This window comes from Micropterus salmoides, unplaced genomic scaffold (assembly GCF_014851395.1).
Source record: "Micropterus salmoides isolate LMB-PRFRI ecotype aquatic unplaced genomic scaffold, ASM1485139v1 Ms_hic_scaffold_16, whole genome shotgun sequence".
In the NCBI taxonomy this organism is placed as follows: domain Eukaryota; kingdom Metazoa; phylum Chordata; class Actinopteri; order Centrarchiformes; family Centrarchidae; genus Micropterus; species Micropterus salmoides.
Window position 1 is genome coordinate 6,527,659 of NW_024040707.1, and position 17,212 is coordinate 6,544,870.

A 17,212-nucleotide genomic window follows, 5' to 3' on the forward strand; every position below is an offset into this window, starting at 1 on the left:
GTGCTTTAGGGCGTGTCTACCTTGTGATTGACAACAACAGCGACCTGTCAAGTAGGATGGAGGTGAATCTTAGGCTGTGAACTCTGTACATTTAATGAGCTGTAAACTTGTTTTTGAGTATTTTTCTTCTAAGAACTTTGACTCTTTCACAGCCTGTTTTCAGTTCATGAAAGTTAAGTGTAAAAATTTAGTCGCCTAAAAATGTCTTGATCGTTTGGTTAAAAGACACCTTAAGGAGTCAGCTGTTAATTCTGGGGGGGAAGTAAATTTTTTTAATATCACAGTTAAGGTGAATTATGGATGCACCATGATAACTTAGCTCTACCCGGTCACTTCTGGTTCCAAAATGCAAATCTCAAGGCTTCAAAACAAGTCCACAAACCAATGCGTGACTGGCAACTGGATGTTTTGTGTTTTTACATTGTTGTACCACCACTGCTTGGAGCCACGAACTGATAGGCTACCTGTCTCTCTCTCTCTCTCTCTCTCACACACACACACACACACACATTAACAGAGAGGTCCAGTTCGTACTTCGCGGGCTCCCAGTTCATGTGGCCGCAGCGCGCACGTCAGCAGCAGGGAGATCAGCACCTGGACAGCGGCGGCTGGTCAATAATAAAGCAGCCAGAGCTCCTTCCCTGCCCAGCTGCTGGGAGCACGGGGAGAGGCACATCACCCATCGGAGACGGATGGATGAGTAAAGAAATATAGCGACTTGTTTACAGGATGACTGTCAGGTATTTTTTTCTTCTTCTCCCCTTCCGGAAGTAGCTGCTGCGTTGGTTCAATCTCCAAGCCGACCATTTCGAGGAGGAAAATCAGCGCCAGCAGTATCATCACCACCATCTATGATCCAATAATCAATGCCATTACTGCTGTGAAATTGCTCTCGGATGCGAAGACATCTCCATGCGTCTTCCCCCCCTTTCCGCCCCTCTTTAATTAGATAAATCAGAGGGTGCCTTTTGTATCATTCTGCCTCTCTTTGACATTTCAACGCGCCGTATTTTTGGCTTGCAAATGAAATGCTGATGGACATCGAGCGAAGATGGGAAAACATGGGGCTTTCGGGTGTTTTTGTGCTATGTTTCCAGCTAGGCGTCCTCAGTAAAAAATGCAAATGAAAAGGATTGTGTTTTTGATCTCGACGTGGATTGTCGGGCTGAATGGCACGGATTCTTCGTGGATCAACCAGAGGCTTTACAAAAAGGAGATGAAATAGAGAGAGAGAGAGAGAAGACGGGGAAAATGGACCATGATCTGACGCTTGGGATGCTACAGTGAGGGACAATGAAAAAAACAACAGACATATTATAATCACATCCGAATCAAACTTCCATTTCATCTTCCGCATCCTTTTTTCTTTTTGGATTATGATTCTTGACAAGAGTCCCAGATGTGACTGTATGGGTGGCATGTCGTTGTATTTTACATCCCATCTTCTATTTCCTGGCTCTGTGTTGCTCTCTCTTCCACTCGTCCACTCTCTCGCAGTCTTCTGCTTTGGGTAGCAAAAACATGTAGGCTATTTTTTGCTGCAAGCCCAGTGCATCTAAAAAAAAAAAAGGTGTCTTTGAGAGGAACGGTGAAGAAAAATGGACTGGAATAAAAAAAAAAAAACCCGTACAAGTTGTAATGTTTTCTGGGGTGCGATGGAAGATGCATATAGACAGCGTTTGTTGAGTTGTTTTGAGTAATGAATATTGAAAGAGTGTGTCGGCCGGCTGAAAGGGAAAATCTTTCATCCGCATTGGCTTAGACACACATGCCATCAGTGGGGCGAGAGCCTTTATTTCTCTGGATCTCCAATTAATAGGTGTTACTGAAAATGCTACAATAAAGATGAACATATCAGGTGTATGAATAATAATAACAATAATAATATTAATAATAATAGAGGGAGAGGAGAAAGGACAAAAACACTTAATTTATTTATTCCAGTCTGGCGGGTTCTGTATGTAGCCAAACATGTTCAAGTATCGGATCCGCATGTTTTTTAACGAACTGAAAGTCCTGGTGTTTATGCGATCCGATTCGAGACAGTCCGGCTCAGACACAGATAGACGGTCCACCACCATGCGAGGTCTGGGGATGGGCGGCTGCGGTTGGCCGCCTTTCGTCGACTGCCATTCCCGGGATGACGAGGAGGAGTACTACGGCAGCGACCCGCGGCCCCGGAGCCTGGCGTTTGAGGACAAGGAGCCCAAGCTGCAAGTGGGCCTGGACGCCGTGTCTCTGGCCAGCACCGCCAGCAGCCTGCGGACCCCCCAGTGCCGGATCTGTTTCCAAGGCCCAGAGCAGGTAGACATGCAGCAGTGATGCCACGTCCTGTGTGGATGGCAGACAGACAGACAGCCTGTTTGTTTCACATTTGTGTGCTTTTAAATGTGCTGCACATGCAGAGCCTTTTCTGCATGCATGAATTGTTCCAGGTCAGCTGAATTTTTATGTTATTTTTATTTTGAGGCAATCACACTGGGTTCACGTGTTGTAATCTGCCATTTTGATTTTTTTTTTTGTTATACAGCAAATCACAAAGAGCCTCTGATTCATTGGAGCTACTACAACCATCCTGTCCTACATCTCTCACTCTCTTTCTTTCTTTCTTTCTTTCTTTCTTTCTCCCACCCACCTACCCCTCAACTGCCTCCTTTGAAACAAGGATGAAACCTAGATTGTAATTATTTATAGTCAAATCAGTTTTATTTATGTAGACCAATATCACAAATCTGCCTCATAGGGCTTTACAGTGAGCTCAGTGTAGGACCCTTTATCCCTACACCCACAATTTAGAGGCAAATATTAGTCCCTTTTTGTTCTGAAAAGATGACTGCTTAGTAATCTGGTTATTTAAATAACACTGTTTTCATAGCTAAGCTAATCAGTGGTGGAGAGACAGCAGTTCCCACACATCTGAAATACGGCCAGCATAGCAACAAAGAAAGTTAGCCAATTAGGTCTGCAGGATGACAAATAGAGTGAGAGGGACTGAATATGCATGAGTCACAATCATTTTGTAAATGTAAATCAATTTGTCCCCCGTCTGATGTGTCACAGAACAGGATGATCATCTATTGATCTTGTGATGATCAGTGTTCCTGGCCAGACAATGGTGTCGACTGTGATGATAAATGACAAGTTAAATGAATTTGTCACCCTTATATTTTTTTGTTAATGTTGTTCTATTTCTATTCTTTTGTTCTCTCTCGGGTGCTTGGTTCTTCCGGAGCCCAAACAAAACAATAAGTGGTGCATCTCTTTGGTCTGTGGCCAAATGTTGATATCACCAGATGTGCAGAAACGTGTGCCGCTGGCTCAGCAGGTAGTCCTGAAGCTTGAGATAATTAGAAACACTGTAAATCCTGTAGGAGCACAGATGGATATTACCATTTAGTCACTTCCCTAAGATAGGCGTATAGTGTTATTACAGCCCATGTGCTAATTTATCTCATCTGCCGTGGAGTTTCTATTGTGAGACATAGTAATACTGGAGAGCCACCGGATAGAGTATAAATCAGTTAAGGTTTGTTTTGGATACAAAGTCATTTGATGTTACAGACAGGGATCGACCCCAGGTTGCTGTCTTGCCCACTCAAACATCTTCCTGTAATAAAAGGTTGATGTTTTGGGCTCTCCGGTAAGGTGACTCATCGTGCAACATGGCTCTGAGCTGACTCTTTCAGCTACAGACAAAGAGCAAGCAAACAAAGCACTAAGGGAGAACCCTGAGACTACACTACTACATCAGCTCCTCACTCTGATATTAGTTTATTTTTTGCCTCCACAGCACTTAATCTTTGAGTGTGTGCAAAGGTAAAAAAGTGAGTGCCTTATGCCTCCCTGGGTGTTTGCCATTTTATTGTTATTTCATTATTTAAGCAGGTCACAACAGGGGCTGGGATCATGTAGCTGTCAGCGGGCCAATTACCTACAGACATAATCATCTTGCTCTGTGGGCTGCATTGAGTATGAATCCTTATTAACTGTCTGTCAAAGGCGTCAGTGTGTGCCATGGTACAGTAGCCGGGCCACTGATTCCACTTAACACTGTCTGGATTCACAGAAGCCGCGCCAGAGCCTGCTGGAGGGGCCGGCAGTGTTAGGTTTGAGGCGTTGGGGTTGGTGGAGGTGGTGGTGATCACCCCTGCCTGCCCTTTTCACTTGTAGTGCCCAGCAGCGTGTTTCCACAGTGACACGCAGTCTGGAGCTCAGGGGGCACTTTCACGCTGAAATTTTTTTTGTCTAAAGGTTACAGCTGAGGAGGAACACCATTTTCTTAGTCATAGAAGTGACACACCGAATTAACACCTTCATGCTCTGTGAAGTGGCCTTGAGGGACAAACCCACGCCAGATCATATGGGCAGGGAGAGTGTGTGTGTGTGTGTGTTTGTGTGTGGTGTGCAGCATTTATTTTGTTTTTAGCATTTATGTTTGTTAGAACAGCTCCGACTTGTCGTTAAAGTATACATATATTTTTCTTATCGTCAACAAATCCTATGAAAACACCAAAAGCAACAAATTGATCCTACTAACAAGTATTGTATTCAAAATCTGATATATCTTACTCCTCTGTGTCATAGAGCTCTGTTGTTTTCAAAAAACAACACGTTCTCATACCTAAACAACAAAATGGGTTGATTATCAAGAGTCCCAAAACGAGATATAAGACCGTTTTCCAAAATGTCATAGATGTCTGTTGGAAGGTACAATGACCTGAACGATTGTTCCTCAAAAAAACATGTAAGAGCCTTGGCAAGTACCAGTCCGGCAACAGGCGTACAGGACCTTACGTAAGTCACATGATGTTTAACATGTGGTAAACATTGGTTGGGTTTAGGAAAAGATCATGTTTTGGGGTTAAAATAAGTAGTCTACATTATGTAAGTCATGTGAATTTAACTTAAAATATGTCAACTACTACATGGACTTTGTCGCTCTTTATACTAAGTCACCTGTCTGCCACTAGAGGTCGCGGCCTAATAAAAAACGTAACCGTTAACATAAACTATATAAATTATAAATGACTAGGTTTAGAAAAACATTATGCTTTGGGTTAAAGTTAAAGTTCTTTGTTAAGATTAGGGAGCCTTTGTTGACTGTCAGTAGGAAACAGGAAATGAACAGCGATCTCCTGTCTGGTGTTTTGTTAACCCATATATCCGCCCCCCACTTCCTCCCTCTGTTGACTTTATCGCTTTTTTAAAAACATCCCCTAACTTCCCCCTTTGCTCCCGTCTCAATCACTACAACCCCTGGAGGGCTTTTTTTTTTTTAAGTCTTTTTTGGGCATTGGACAGTCTTACATGCTTATTTTGACTCAATTCCTCGCACACTGTTAATACTGTTACTGTAAATACCAACTAAAGCACCACATGTATATTAATCAGCTGAAAATAGTCCATAAAATAAGCAATTTCCTCCCTTTTGAGTAACATCTGCTGAAAACTGCAGTGCCCAGCTGTTTAAGAAAAATATTTAGCCTTTTTTAAAAATTCTATTTTTTAAAAATTTAAATAAAAAAAATGTATATGTGAGTGTTTTTAAAATATTCTCTCTCTAATCTCTTCAGTTGGTCTTTTCATAGGACTTGTTGACAATAGCAAAAAATATAGAAAAACTCCATCCTTATCCTTTAAAAATTAGTAAAAGTGTAATGTTGGTTTACAGTTGACTTCTCTGTTTGCTCAAACACAGTATCTCTACATGTTCTAGTTTTGTTTGAGCATGAGTACATCCTGCTAGTCCAGATGTGACCTTCTATTTCTTTTTCTGTGCGTTGCCTTCAGGTACAGGGACTGGGAAAGACACATTACACACACACACAAACAAAAATAACAACAAATATGTTTTACTCTTATTTTTGTTTAGTTAATTGTAGTTGGATTTGATCTCTTTCAGTAAGGTAGATTTCCTAGCTTTTAATTTGCCTCGAGGTTATTACTATAAAACTTTATCTTATTTAAAAAAACAAAACTTATTAACTCATTATTACTGTCTGTAATAAGAATACAACTCTGATTATTTCTAATGTTTTTATTTTATGGCTTTTTGCATCGAGAATATCGACTTCATTTATAAAACATTCGCTACAGCTCAAAAGCAGTAAAACTCAAAAGAAGGCTAATTTCCTGTAGGTTGCTTTTGAGACACAAAGTTTTAACTTAAAAGCAATGATATGTTCTGTTATTAGTGAACTTCTGCGCATCAAAAACATCTTTCATACCTTCAGTTTGGTTTTCCCAAAACTAAATTCCCTCATGTACGTTTTGTGATTGTGAGCAAGATGATCAATATTGTTAACATCAAACAACGCTCCCTCAGAGTTTGAATCTTGAGCCTTACTTCGGGATAAAATCAGCAGACACTTTGAAGACTTGTGAATGCAAACCACATAAGTTTTTATGTGTCTAAAATAAGGTCTCTTATTCATCATTAATGGAGCAGCTCTAGAAAGTGCTCCTCTGGATTTTTATCTTATAGATGAGACATAAATTTAGAGATTAAGATATATAGTTTATCACACGTATCACATTTTCAGCTTAAACAGTTTCTGTTTGAGGTCTTTGTTTTTATTTTGTTCTACTTGATTATGACATTGACATTCTCAGACAAGCCTGAATATTTTCCTTGTACACACACTTCTCAGCCTGACATTTTAGAAATATTTGCTTTCATATGGTTTTTATTTAGTTTCTCATATACTTCTGACCTTCCGTGTGTTATCTTTATAATGTCAGCAGGCAAGTTATTTTAAAGTTTATGAGTGGCATGTGGCTCATCAGCCAAATCCAATCTTTTATGCGGCGGGACACTTGAAGTCTTTTATTATAAGTGGGAAGGTCAAACGAGCCAGATGGGGGAACGACAGAGTGCAGACAGACAGAAAAAAACGTCTGAAGCATTGTTTGTGTCAACGCGGTTCTCCGGTGCATAAAACCTACGTCAATTAAACTGGTAATTTTCTGGCAAAACATATTCTGATTCAGATCTTTGAGTCACAGTTTGTGAATGAAAGATTTTAATGAGTACTGGTGTTATTTAATTTAGAAATGTGCACATAAAACCAAGCAAAGAGACATCAGTTGATTTGAATCTTATTTTTAAATAAAAAACTTAATTTAATTTGAAACTTAATTTTCTAGTCACTACAAAAGTCAACAAATGCGAACTTAACTCTGAATTCACTTTTTTTGAGTTGCTAGTTACTTTACAGTTTTAGATTATTAATACTCTATATAAATTAACTAATAAAAGATAATGTATTATTATGGATTAAGCTACCCAGCGGTATATGGGGTAGTGATGGTGCAGTGGACAAGACACATGCCTTTGGTGTGAGAGACCAGGGTTTGATTTCCAATATGACACATCCACCAATGTGTCCCTGAGCAAGACTAATTGCTAGAGGTTTAAGACCTCTAGCACATACAGCAATTGTATGTCGCTTTGGATAAAAGTGTCAGCTAAATATGTAAATGTAAATATTAGGTAGTTAAAATTAGCTCTACCTTTAACAGCTGCAACATTTAAGTGATGAACACATGAATGCCTCAGTAATCCTAATCCAGTGATAATATACATTATTCTGAAATTAGCACTTTTGGTTTTACTTTATTTAAATTCAAATACTTACGCAGTTTTACTAAAGTAAAATTTGAATGCAGGACTTTTACATGTAATACTACAGTATTCCTACACTGTTGTATTCCTACTTTTTTTTACTAGTACTACCACCTTTGCTACTACCACTATAACTATTGTTAAGCAGTGTTGGACAGTAACATGTGTAGCGCATTATAATGTGATCACTTCTTTCAGTAACAGTAGTGTAAGGATTCTCAATTTGATATAATTACATAATTGTTACTTATCCCAGTAACGCTCCTATACTTGTCTGGTCTGTGCATTCAGTGCAGCAACTGGTCCAGGATGTGCTAGCTCAGCGCAGGGGTGTCTTTAAGTCCTATTGTTTAAATATCATGAGCAGCTGAGTTTGGAAAAACGTCCATATCAGCCAACAAACTGGCTGCAAATGCACCACCTCTGGCAGTTACATCAAAATAAAGTCCAATATTAACACTGACACAATCTAATCAGCTAAGTCAAAATGAGCTAAACACTTCGCTTGTATGAAATAGGGGTTTTTAGTTGCTATTTAAATGAATAGTTAGGTATTTTGGGTTGGTTTATTTTTCTCATTGGCTTGTATGTCAAGAGTTAGATGAGAAGATTTTTACCACTTAAATGTTTCCATGTCAAAATATGAAGCTGCAGCCAGCAGATGGTTAGCTTAGCATAAAGTTTGGAAACAGGGAAAAACAATATAAATCATTACATTTTTTATTTTTATTTAGTTAATTGCAGTTATATTTTATTAATTTGACTTGATTTTGTTAGGTACACTAAAAAACAACTTGGAGACATTTTTAAAATCTAAAATGAAGTGCTACTCTTTTCAGGGCTGGTTTGAGATTTTGGGAAATACACTTATCCGCTTTCTTGTCAAGAGTTTGATGAGAAGTTTAATACCTTTTTTTTTTTTTTTTTTACCACCAGCACCTCTAGAACTCTCTAATCCACATGTGATGTCTTGTTTGTTTGTTGGTTTTGTGTGTTTGTGTGACTATTTCTTGGCGGTGAACAGTGACTTCCTGGAGTTTTGTCAACAGGATATACATTAACATGTAAATTTGTGATTTTTTAGAGATGCTGGTAGGTCCTTTTGGACAGAGCCAGGCAGGCTAGCTGCTTCTCCACGCTTTCAGTCTTGATGCTAAGCTAAGCTAACTCTGACCTGGCTCCAGCTTCATAGTTAATGGACAGACATAAGAATAGTATCAATCTTCTAATCTAACATTCAGCAGAAAAACAAATAAACTATAATCTATTTACATTTACATTTTCATGAGGAAATTTGGCCCACATTTTATATTTTAGTCATGTTTACAAACAGTTCATGCTTTTTAAAATCACAACCTTTGAATGTAACACCACTGAAGTGAACTCTCCCACCTTCCCTGATAGTCAATATGTATGTTTTGTGTCTTCCGGATCTGTTTGGGTTAGCTGAGAGATGTAAGTTTGTTATGAGGGTGGCTGAGTTCACTTGTCGTCGGGCTTCAGCAGCTCATTTCTCCTTCACCTGCCTGCCCTTGAAGCCCCACCGCTACCCGCAGAGTGCTAACATGCCCCTTCGCCAAATGGGCACCGCATCAAGCTGTGCCCATTCATTGATTTACTAATGATTCATGCTGATATTCTTCCCCAATACTGTTGTTTTTTGAGCTTTCATTCAGTTGTTATACATGGATTTAGAGGACATGCAGGATTTGAAGTTTTTATTTTTGCTGAGTAAAATGAGAACTATGCAGAAGTCTGATGCAAAACTAGGCATCAAATTATAAGCCTTCTAAAAATGGAAGTTTGACGTTGAATGGTGATGACATCTTGAATGTGGTCATCCTTAATGTAGCAAATATGCCAACAGGCTTCAGGTGCTTGTGTGGCGCTGAAGAGACAATGGTCACACTATGAAAATTATTAGGAGGGGAAGGGGTGATCAGAAAATGTTATTATCGCTGAAAGGAGACTAGAGTCTCATATTTTGTATTCTTATCCAGTATTTATGTTTTATTTTAGCCATCCCCAGTGAGATTTATCACATTAAAAAGAGATCAAAATAGTTACATCAATAAAATGCCTTTCATTTTTTTGCCTCCAAAACAAATCAACAATAGAAACTAATACGACCGATACGGCCATTTTTTAAACACAATACCTGTGGATTTTATTTTTATTAGTGACTGATCTTATCTCTTGTAGAACTGCAATTAAAATAAAAATTGTCACATAAAGTGTATAAAGCAGGTTCAGCACCACACGTTGCTACATGTTCTGCTAATCAAGTGAGAGATGAAGCACGTTGACAGTTATTCCAACGTTTTTCAGGTCACAGGCGATTTAAAGTCACAAAATTAATTCAACTGTAACCACAGCTCTTGGTTCAAACATTGAGAGTGGCTGGAACATGGTTTGGTTATGTTCTATTAAGATATTTCATTTTTAAGTCAGGGTACATCATTTGAAACTATTTACACCTTTCGTTTTAGTTTTTAATGGTTAAAGGAATAATACAACTTTTTGGGAAATACGCTTATTTGCTTTCTGGCGGAGAATTAGATGAGAATATTCATACCACTCTAATGTTTGTCAGTTTTATACGGTGGCTCCCAGGGCTCAGTGAGGAATATTTTTTTGAGGACTATGAATTTCGAATAATAACGAAATGCCGTTTCATGCGGTCCAATGTGCTAAAAACAGTCACAATAGCCTATTCAATTTACAAGACACAAAACAAAAAATAGACATGCTGGCCAGCCAAAAGAAAGAATGGCATTTATTGTTTACTGCAGCAGTCATTAAACCAAAGTTACTTTGAATCATTTGTGATTTTTAATGCATCTTCAGTAGGTTATTTTATGAGCTTTTCACTATTAGTCAGGCCCGCACAAATAAGAGGTAATTTACAGTATGACACTAGACGAGACAGCTGATCTGTATACTGTCAGGGGAGTGAGAATGGCATGCAGGGCTGGAGCATTTTAATAGTGCAACCCCAAATCTGAAGTATGTTCACCTGTATAGCCTATATCTAACCTATTTAAATAATAGCAGCATCAGAAGTAGGCTACTTAACATTAGCAGAGCCCTGATGGCTACAAGCTTCTGAAATATAATCCAGTAACGGGAGCAGCCTAATAACAGTCGGCTATGTAAACAGTGTGGAAGTGCCGTAGCAGCATGAACATTTAGCCTATAGGCTAGTGAGTGGACAGGATTGCATAATGTGAGATATGTAGCCTCCATATGAAGTCTGACATGTAGGAAACAGTGTCCATCCACTTTGACTGTTTAAGCACCAAGCATCACCGATGTAAACACAGAATCTGCTTCCTCTCGGCGGAGCCTTGCGCTCTGACAGAACACAGTGTGCCCGCTGCAGGCTCCAGGACATTGATGGGGCAGGTCTGTGTAAAGATGTCAGATGTAAAGATGTAGGCTAACAGATGAAGACAGGTTTTGAGAGGGAACGCAAAACATATTGCGAGGGAATGCAAAAGTATTGCGAGGGAATGCAAAACATATTGCGAGGGAATGCAAAAGTATTGCGAGGGAACGCAAAACATATTGCGAGGGAATGCAAAAGTATTGCAAGGGAACGCAAAACATATTGCGAGGGAATGCAAAAGTATTGCAAGGGAACGCAAAACATATTGCGAGGGAATGCAAAACATATTGCGAGGGAATGCAAAAGTATTGCGAGGGAATGCAAAACATATTGCGAGGGAATGCAAAAGTATTGCGAGGGAATGCAAAACATATTGCGAAGGAATGCAAAAGTATTGCGAGGGAACGCAAAACATATTGCGAGGGAATGCAAAAGTATTGCGAGGGAACGCAAAACATATTGCGAGGGAACGCAAAAGTATTGCGAGGTATTGCAAAGTAGTCCTCAAAAAAATATTCCTCACTGAGCCCTGGGAGCCACCGTAGTTTTATATGAAGCTACAGCCAGAAGCCAGTTAGCTTAGCTTAGCATAAAGAGAAGACTGGAAACAGCTAGCATGCTAGTGCTGGGGTATTTCTTTGCGAGTTATAAGGTGTTAATTAGTTAGCTTTAAGTAATTTTAACCCCTATTTGCAAGTCATCAAGCTCGCCGACCATTGGGCTGTGTAGTTAGGCAAATCTACGATTAATTTGCGCCAATCGTTCTGTGTGAACTAGACTACTCAACAACGCACACATCAAAAAGACACACAGACAAGTTGCTGACGCATCGCAGATACCAGACAGACATCTAGCATAGGGTGACCAGACTTCCCCGGTTTTGGTGGGCCTATAACATGACTTACTAGTGAGTTATGTGTAAAATAAAGACATGATCTCTTTTGCAGTTATCCATATGACTAGGCCTACATTATTTACCTTGCTGTGCACCAACCAATCCAGTCCTTTTTACCTGTTGACACCTTTAAATTGCCAATACAACTCATGTAATGTAGTATTCTACTTCCCAGAAAGTGATTGCAGCCTCTACTTATTGACTGAAAGGTTATTTCTGCCTTGAAATGAGTTGATTATATTCGAGTTATTTTTGACAGATTATTAAACCGAAATAGTCCCCTTTTTATTTCAAATATAATAACATTATAGTTTGACTGACCACCAAACCAAAAATGTCAGTGGTTTTCATTTCAGAAATCTGGTCACATTAATCTAGCATGCTAAATATCTGGAGCTGTTGGCCGAATTCAAGACTCCCGCTACAAGACAGCAAGTCGTGTAGTCTGAACAGCAATCTGCCAATGAGAAAAGTCTGCAGTAGGCATTAGAGGATTTTATAACGTTTCCCCCTATTTCCAGTCTTTGTGCTAAGCTAAGCTAACCGGCTGCTGTTTATAGCTTTATTTAACAAAATAATTTGAGATAGGTACCAATCTTCTCGTCTAACTTTTCACCAGAAAGCAAATAAGTCTATCTCCCAAAATATTGAACTTTTCTACCAATTAAATACTGTTATATTATTTGTTTTTGTTTTTTTTCTAAGTCAAGGGGAGGTTCCAGATAAAATATTAACAATGCTAAGGATTGTTAAAAAGTCACACATAAGGTTCAGCCATCCTCCGTGCACCAATAATTTTTATACAATCCCTTACTACAAACACAATCTCTTGACAATGTAGCTATATAAAGCAGAATCACTATTAAATTCTCTGTTTCTATTCTTAACAGCAGGTTTCTAAATAAAGATTCATATATGTCACAACCAAAAATTATATCGGATGAAACTATTTAGGCTAAATAATATTTGTTTTCCATTGTATTCATCCTGCTGTGTTTTTCCTTTGTCTGTCCTACAGGGTGAGCTGTTGAGCCCCTGCCGCTGTGACGGCTCGGTCCGCTGCACCCATCAGCCCTGCCTCATCCGCTGGATCAGCGAGAGAGGCTCCTGGAGCTGCGAACTCTGCTACTTCAAGTACCAGGTCCTGGCCATCAGCACCAAGAACCCTCTGCAGGTAACATAAAGCGAATCAGTTACAAGTTTTAACAAAAAAATGTGGTGTAAAACAAGGCATCACTCTCCCTTTTTGAATTGCAGAACTTGAACTGAAAAGCCACTCCAGCACTGATTCTGTGCCCGTTCAGATTAATCTGACTCAAGCTGCACATGGGATTCAGCATGGCTCAGTTCAATTTGGTTTGGCTCAGCCTCCTCATCAATTTCCTTACAAAACACATCCAACACTCTTTTTTGACTGGGATTGAGGGTATTGGATTAGCATCTTGTGAACAAGATGGAGAAAGTATAGAGAATATGTAAACCCCTTCTTGACATGCAGGTAAACACAAACTCTGTCATGCTCTGTCAGGTGGAATCGTTTAATCTTGCGGAGTGAATGAGGCAGGGAAATCTTACTGTGAGGAGAAACAAAATGTTGCTGCTGAGAGAAATAATAATAACGTATACATAACATACAAACGCTGTTGCATCAGACCCATCACTGTTTGCTAGAACAAATCTTGGGCCGTTGCTGTGGTGTGAGGACTGTTTGCCATATTGTGCTGACACATTTTCCCTCTGCGTCACTGTCCTTCTGCCCTCCTTCTCAGAGGCAGCCAATGGCTCAAAAACCTACTGAGAAGATGCCATATATGTGTGTGTATGTCTGACATATTTGTTAACGTAGCCTATGTATACATCATGTGCTCATATATGTAGATTTCTCTCTCCCATGAGATACAATATGGTGGGGAAAGATCCATTTACTTAAGGACTATACTTATTTATAATTTTGAGGTATTTTGAGGTCCCTTTTATGTTTCTTTATACTTCTGCTCCACAACATTTTAGACAGAAATGTTGTACTTCTTCTTTCCTCTCCCATTGGGAACCACTGGACCAAACTACCTGTTTGTAAAGTAGTTAAAACTAGTGCTACCCAATTAGCTCCAATTATTAATATTTTCAGTGATTCACAGGCATAGATACTTTCAATGAAAAGCCACAAAAACAAGTTGGGGTAAAATCACTTTACATGTAAATAGACTGCATTAAACTTTTATTTTTTACATTCTTCTGCATTAAAGATTAATATATTTGTATAGGAGCCTGTTTCATTTTTCTTGTATTTGGGGTTCCTTACAGTTTTGTACTTTTTTAAATTGGCAAACTGATGAATCAGATTTATAGATGAGTTTGTAATGAAAAATGCATGTGGGGTAGGGACAGTTGAACATTTTCTAAACAAAGACTATGAATATAAAAAAGTTGATTCACCAAAATTAACCTGGATTTTCAGTTACATTTCTTCATTTATATATAGCCAATTCATTTCAACAGAGGTTATCTCATTGCACTTTTCATATAGTGCTGGTCTGGACGTAATCTTTTGGTAAGGATTTTAAATGCAACAGCGTATGTTTACATTTTTGGTGCTTTTACTTCACTACAAGATCTGAGTACTTCTTCCGCCACTGATTTAGATGTTTTTCTCCTTCCCAGTGGCAGGCCATCTCTCTGACGGTGATTGAGAAGGTGCAAATAGCGGCCATTATTCTGGGTTCCCTTTTCCTCATTGCCAGCATCTCCTGGCTCATCTGGTCCTCCCTCAGCCCCTCGGCCAAGTGGCAACGTCAGGACCTGCTCTTCCAAATCTGCTACGGCATGTACGGCTTCATGGATATCGTCTGCATAGGTAAAGGACAAAGTGGACACCAAAATCTGAAAACATTAAATCACACAGCAGTATTATAAATAGCTTTAGCAGCAGTCATTGACAAGTTGTATAGGAATATCACCTGAAAAGATAGATGTAGGAGAAGGTTTAGGTGACAGCGTGAAGAGATGAATTATGCAATAAGAAGAGTAGCAAAGAAATCAGGGTGTGCTCTGCAACAACACAAAATATATTAATAAACATAAGTTCCATTATGCAAGGACAAACTAATATGGTGATAAAAAAAACAAACAAGCATTTCACATTCTGTTGGTTGTTAAGGTCATCCAAAAAAACACAGAAACTAAACTAAATAAGCAGATGGTGGATAGGTGGTACGCTAAAAGCAAAGCAAATTTTGATGATGTCGCAGAGAACAGGATATTTTCTTCTTGTGGTAATTGTGAGTTGCCCGCGTAAGACAACACAGAGAACAGATGGCATCAGATATCTGCACTGTGATTATTGCCAACTGTCTATTCTCATCCACAGGCAAGATGGAAAGTTCCTACCTATGATGCTGACTGCAGCTTGCAAGGCCTTTTAGCATAATATTTGATGTAAAGCATGCACTGTCCTTCACCCTGCTGCTTCTTCTTCTTCTTTCCGCCCAGGCCTCATCATCCATGAGGGATCGTCAGTGTATCGAATCTTCAAACGATGGCAGGCTGTCAATCAGCAGTGGAAAGTACTAAACTATGAGAAATCAAAAGACTTGGGCGACCCGTTGAGTTCGAGCAGCAAGACGGGGGCTCGTGGCTCTCGTGGTAACCCGCACGGTCTGGCCAGCGGCAGTGGTGGGCGACAGAGCAGGAGGTTAAGAACTATTCTGAACCACCACTGTGGATACACCATCTTGCACATCCTGAGCCAACTAAGGCCCAACGACCCGCGGATCAGCGCCGCCGCCAACCGGGAGGTGGTGATGAGGGTCACCACTGTATGAGTCGGACCAGGCATGTGTGATGGGATAGACCTTATCTTTGTGTCCAGATGTAAATGAGAGGACGGACTTATGGACCTAATAGTAAACACTAAAAACTCATGTAGGCAACAGGAGCCCTGCGAGGAGCTGGGTGAAGCCCTACAGACAGCACACACTTGAGGATTTCTCCTCTTGTTTCGTACAACAAAAGGAAAACAGATGCTCCTTTTCAATAATTAAAGAAGTGATGAAAACAGGGATGAAAAAGCAAAGACATCAAACATGACATGTGAGGCGGGAGGGGTGGGGTGGGGGTATAAACAGGCTTTATAACCTAATCCAAGACGATGAGACGTTTTTTCCAGTTCAATATCAGGATGTATCAGGAGACATTTTTTCTTTGATTTGATCCTCTTGGTTTGATTTATATCTATTCTTTCTTTTTTTTTTACTCACTTTGATTTTGTACGGACATATGATTTTAGAGGAAATCATGTAACTCCATACATGCCAGGCCTTTCCAGACAACAATGTATAATGATCTTAAAAATTTCTACAAGCTAACCGATGCTGGTAAATAGACCGAAAACTGAAACAAACAAACCAACATGAGGGAAACACAAAGGTGACAACGGAACAATAAGTCATTACAAGTAAAAGAAAAAAAATAAGAAAAAAAGAAAAAGACTAAAGAAACAATAAGATTTAAGTGACACTTAACCTTTCTGCAATAAAGAGACATATGTACATTTCACAGGGAATTTTGCATGGGTATATAATTTTATTCTTCATCACATAAGCACATGACAAATTTGCTCTTTTTCGAATGGTGCTTGCCAAAATAAACACTTTAAAAACATCTGATTTCATTGCACCAACGTTTTGTCAACATGACAAATGGCAGTGTGTTACAGCTATTTCAGCTAAAATACAGATTGTTGCTGCTGTGTGCTGATTCAGATTTGATAATAAGTTAACTATTGGATTAAAAACTGGGATCAGATGATCTCTTACTATTCAGTCTCACTCAGTCTCTTCTTCTTTTCCCCACCTGTAGCTTAAAGCATGCACGGCCTCATTGAGTATGTTGTTTGTTTTCTGGTGTGAGGTGATGTTGTTTTAGGGAAATACAATGGGACATCCTTTATTCTCAAATAGTTTTTAAACCAGAATGGAATCAATAGCAATCAGATTCCTGTTAGCAATAATTTGAGTCCTGTCTAAGCAAAAAACTTGCTTTGAATTGCTGTTTATCTATGTTTTTAAACTGAATATTTTGACAGTTCAGTCAGACAAAGCAAGATATTTGTAGAGGTCATTTGGACTCTGGGAAACTGTGATGGACATTTTTCACTTTTTTCTGACATTTCATAGACTTAACGAAAAAATCAATTTATTGGGAAAATATTTGGCAGATTAACAAGTATTGAAACTAGATCAGAGCCATATTGATACAGATATCACTAAGTAAAAATCTGCTTTAAAATATCTACAGAATATCCAGT

General features: G+C 39.2%; 1 protein-coding gene across 1 annotated transcript; it reads left to right on the forward strand.

The window, feature by feature from the left end:
• The first annotated feature begins 467 nt into the window (after positions 1 to 467).
• march9 (membrane-associated ring finger (C3HC4) 9) lies at positions 468 to 16,733 on the forward strand. The gene is made up of 4 exons (XM_038721551.1): positions 468 to 2,304; positions 12,926 to 13,081; positions 14,569 to 14,761; positions 15,397 to 16,733. Exons 1-4 carry the CDS (start codon positions 1,972 to 1,974, stop codon positions 15,726 to 15,728), a joined length of 1,014 nt encoding a protein of 337 aa, XP_038577479.1. The 5' UTR covers positions 468 to 1,971; the 3' UTR covers positions 15,729 to 16,733.
• The last annotated feature ends 479 nt before the right edge of the window (positions 16,734 to 17,212 follow it).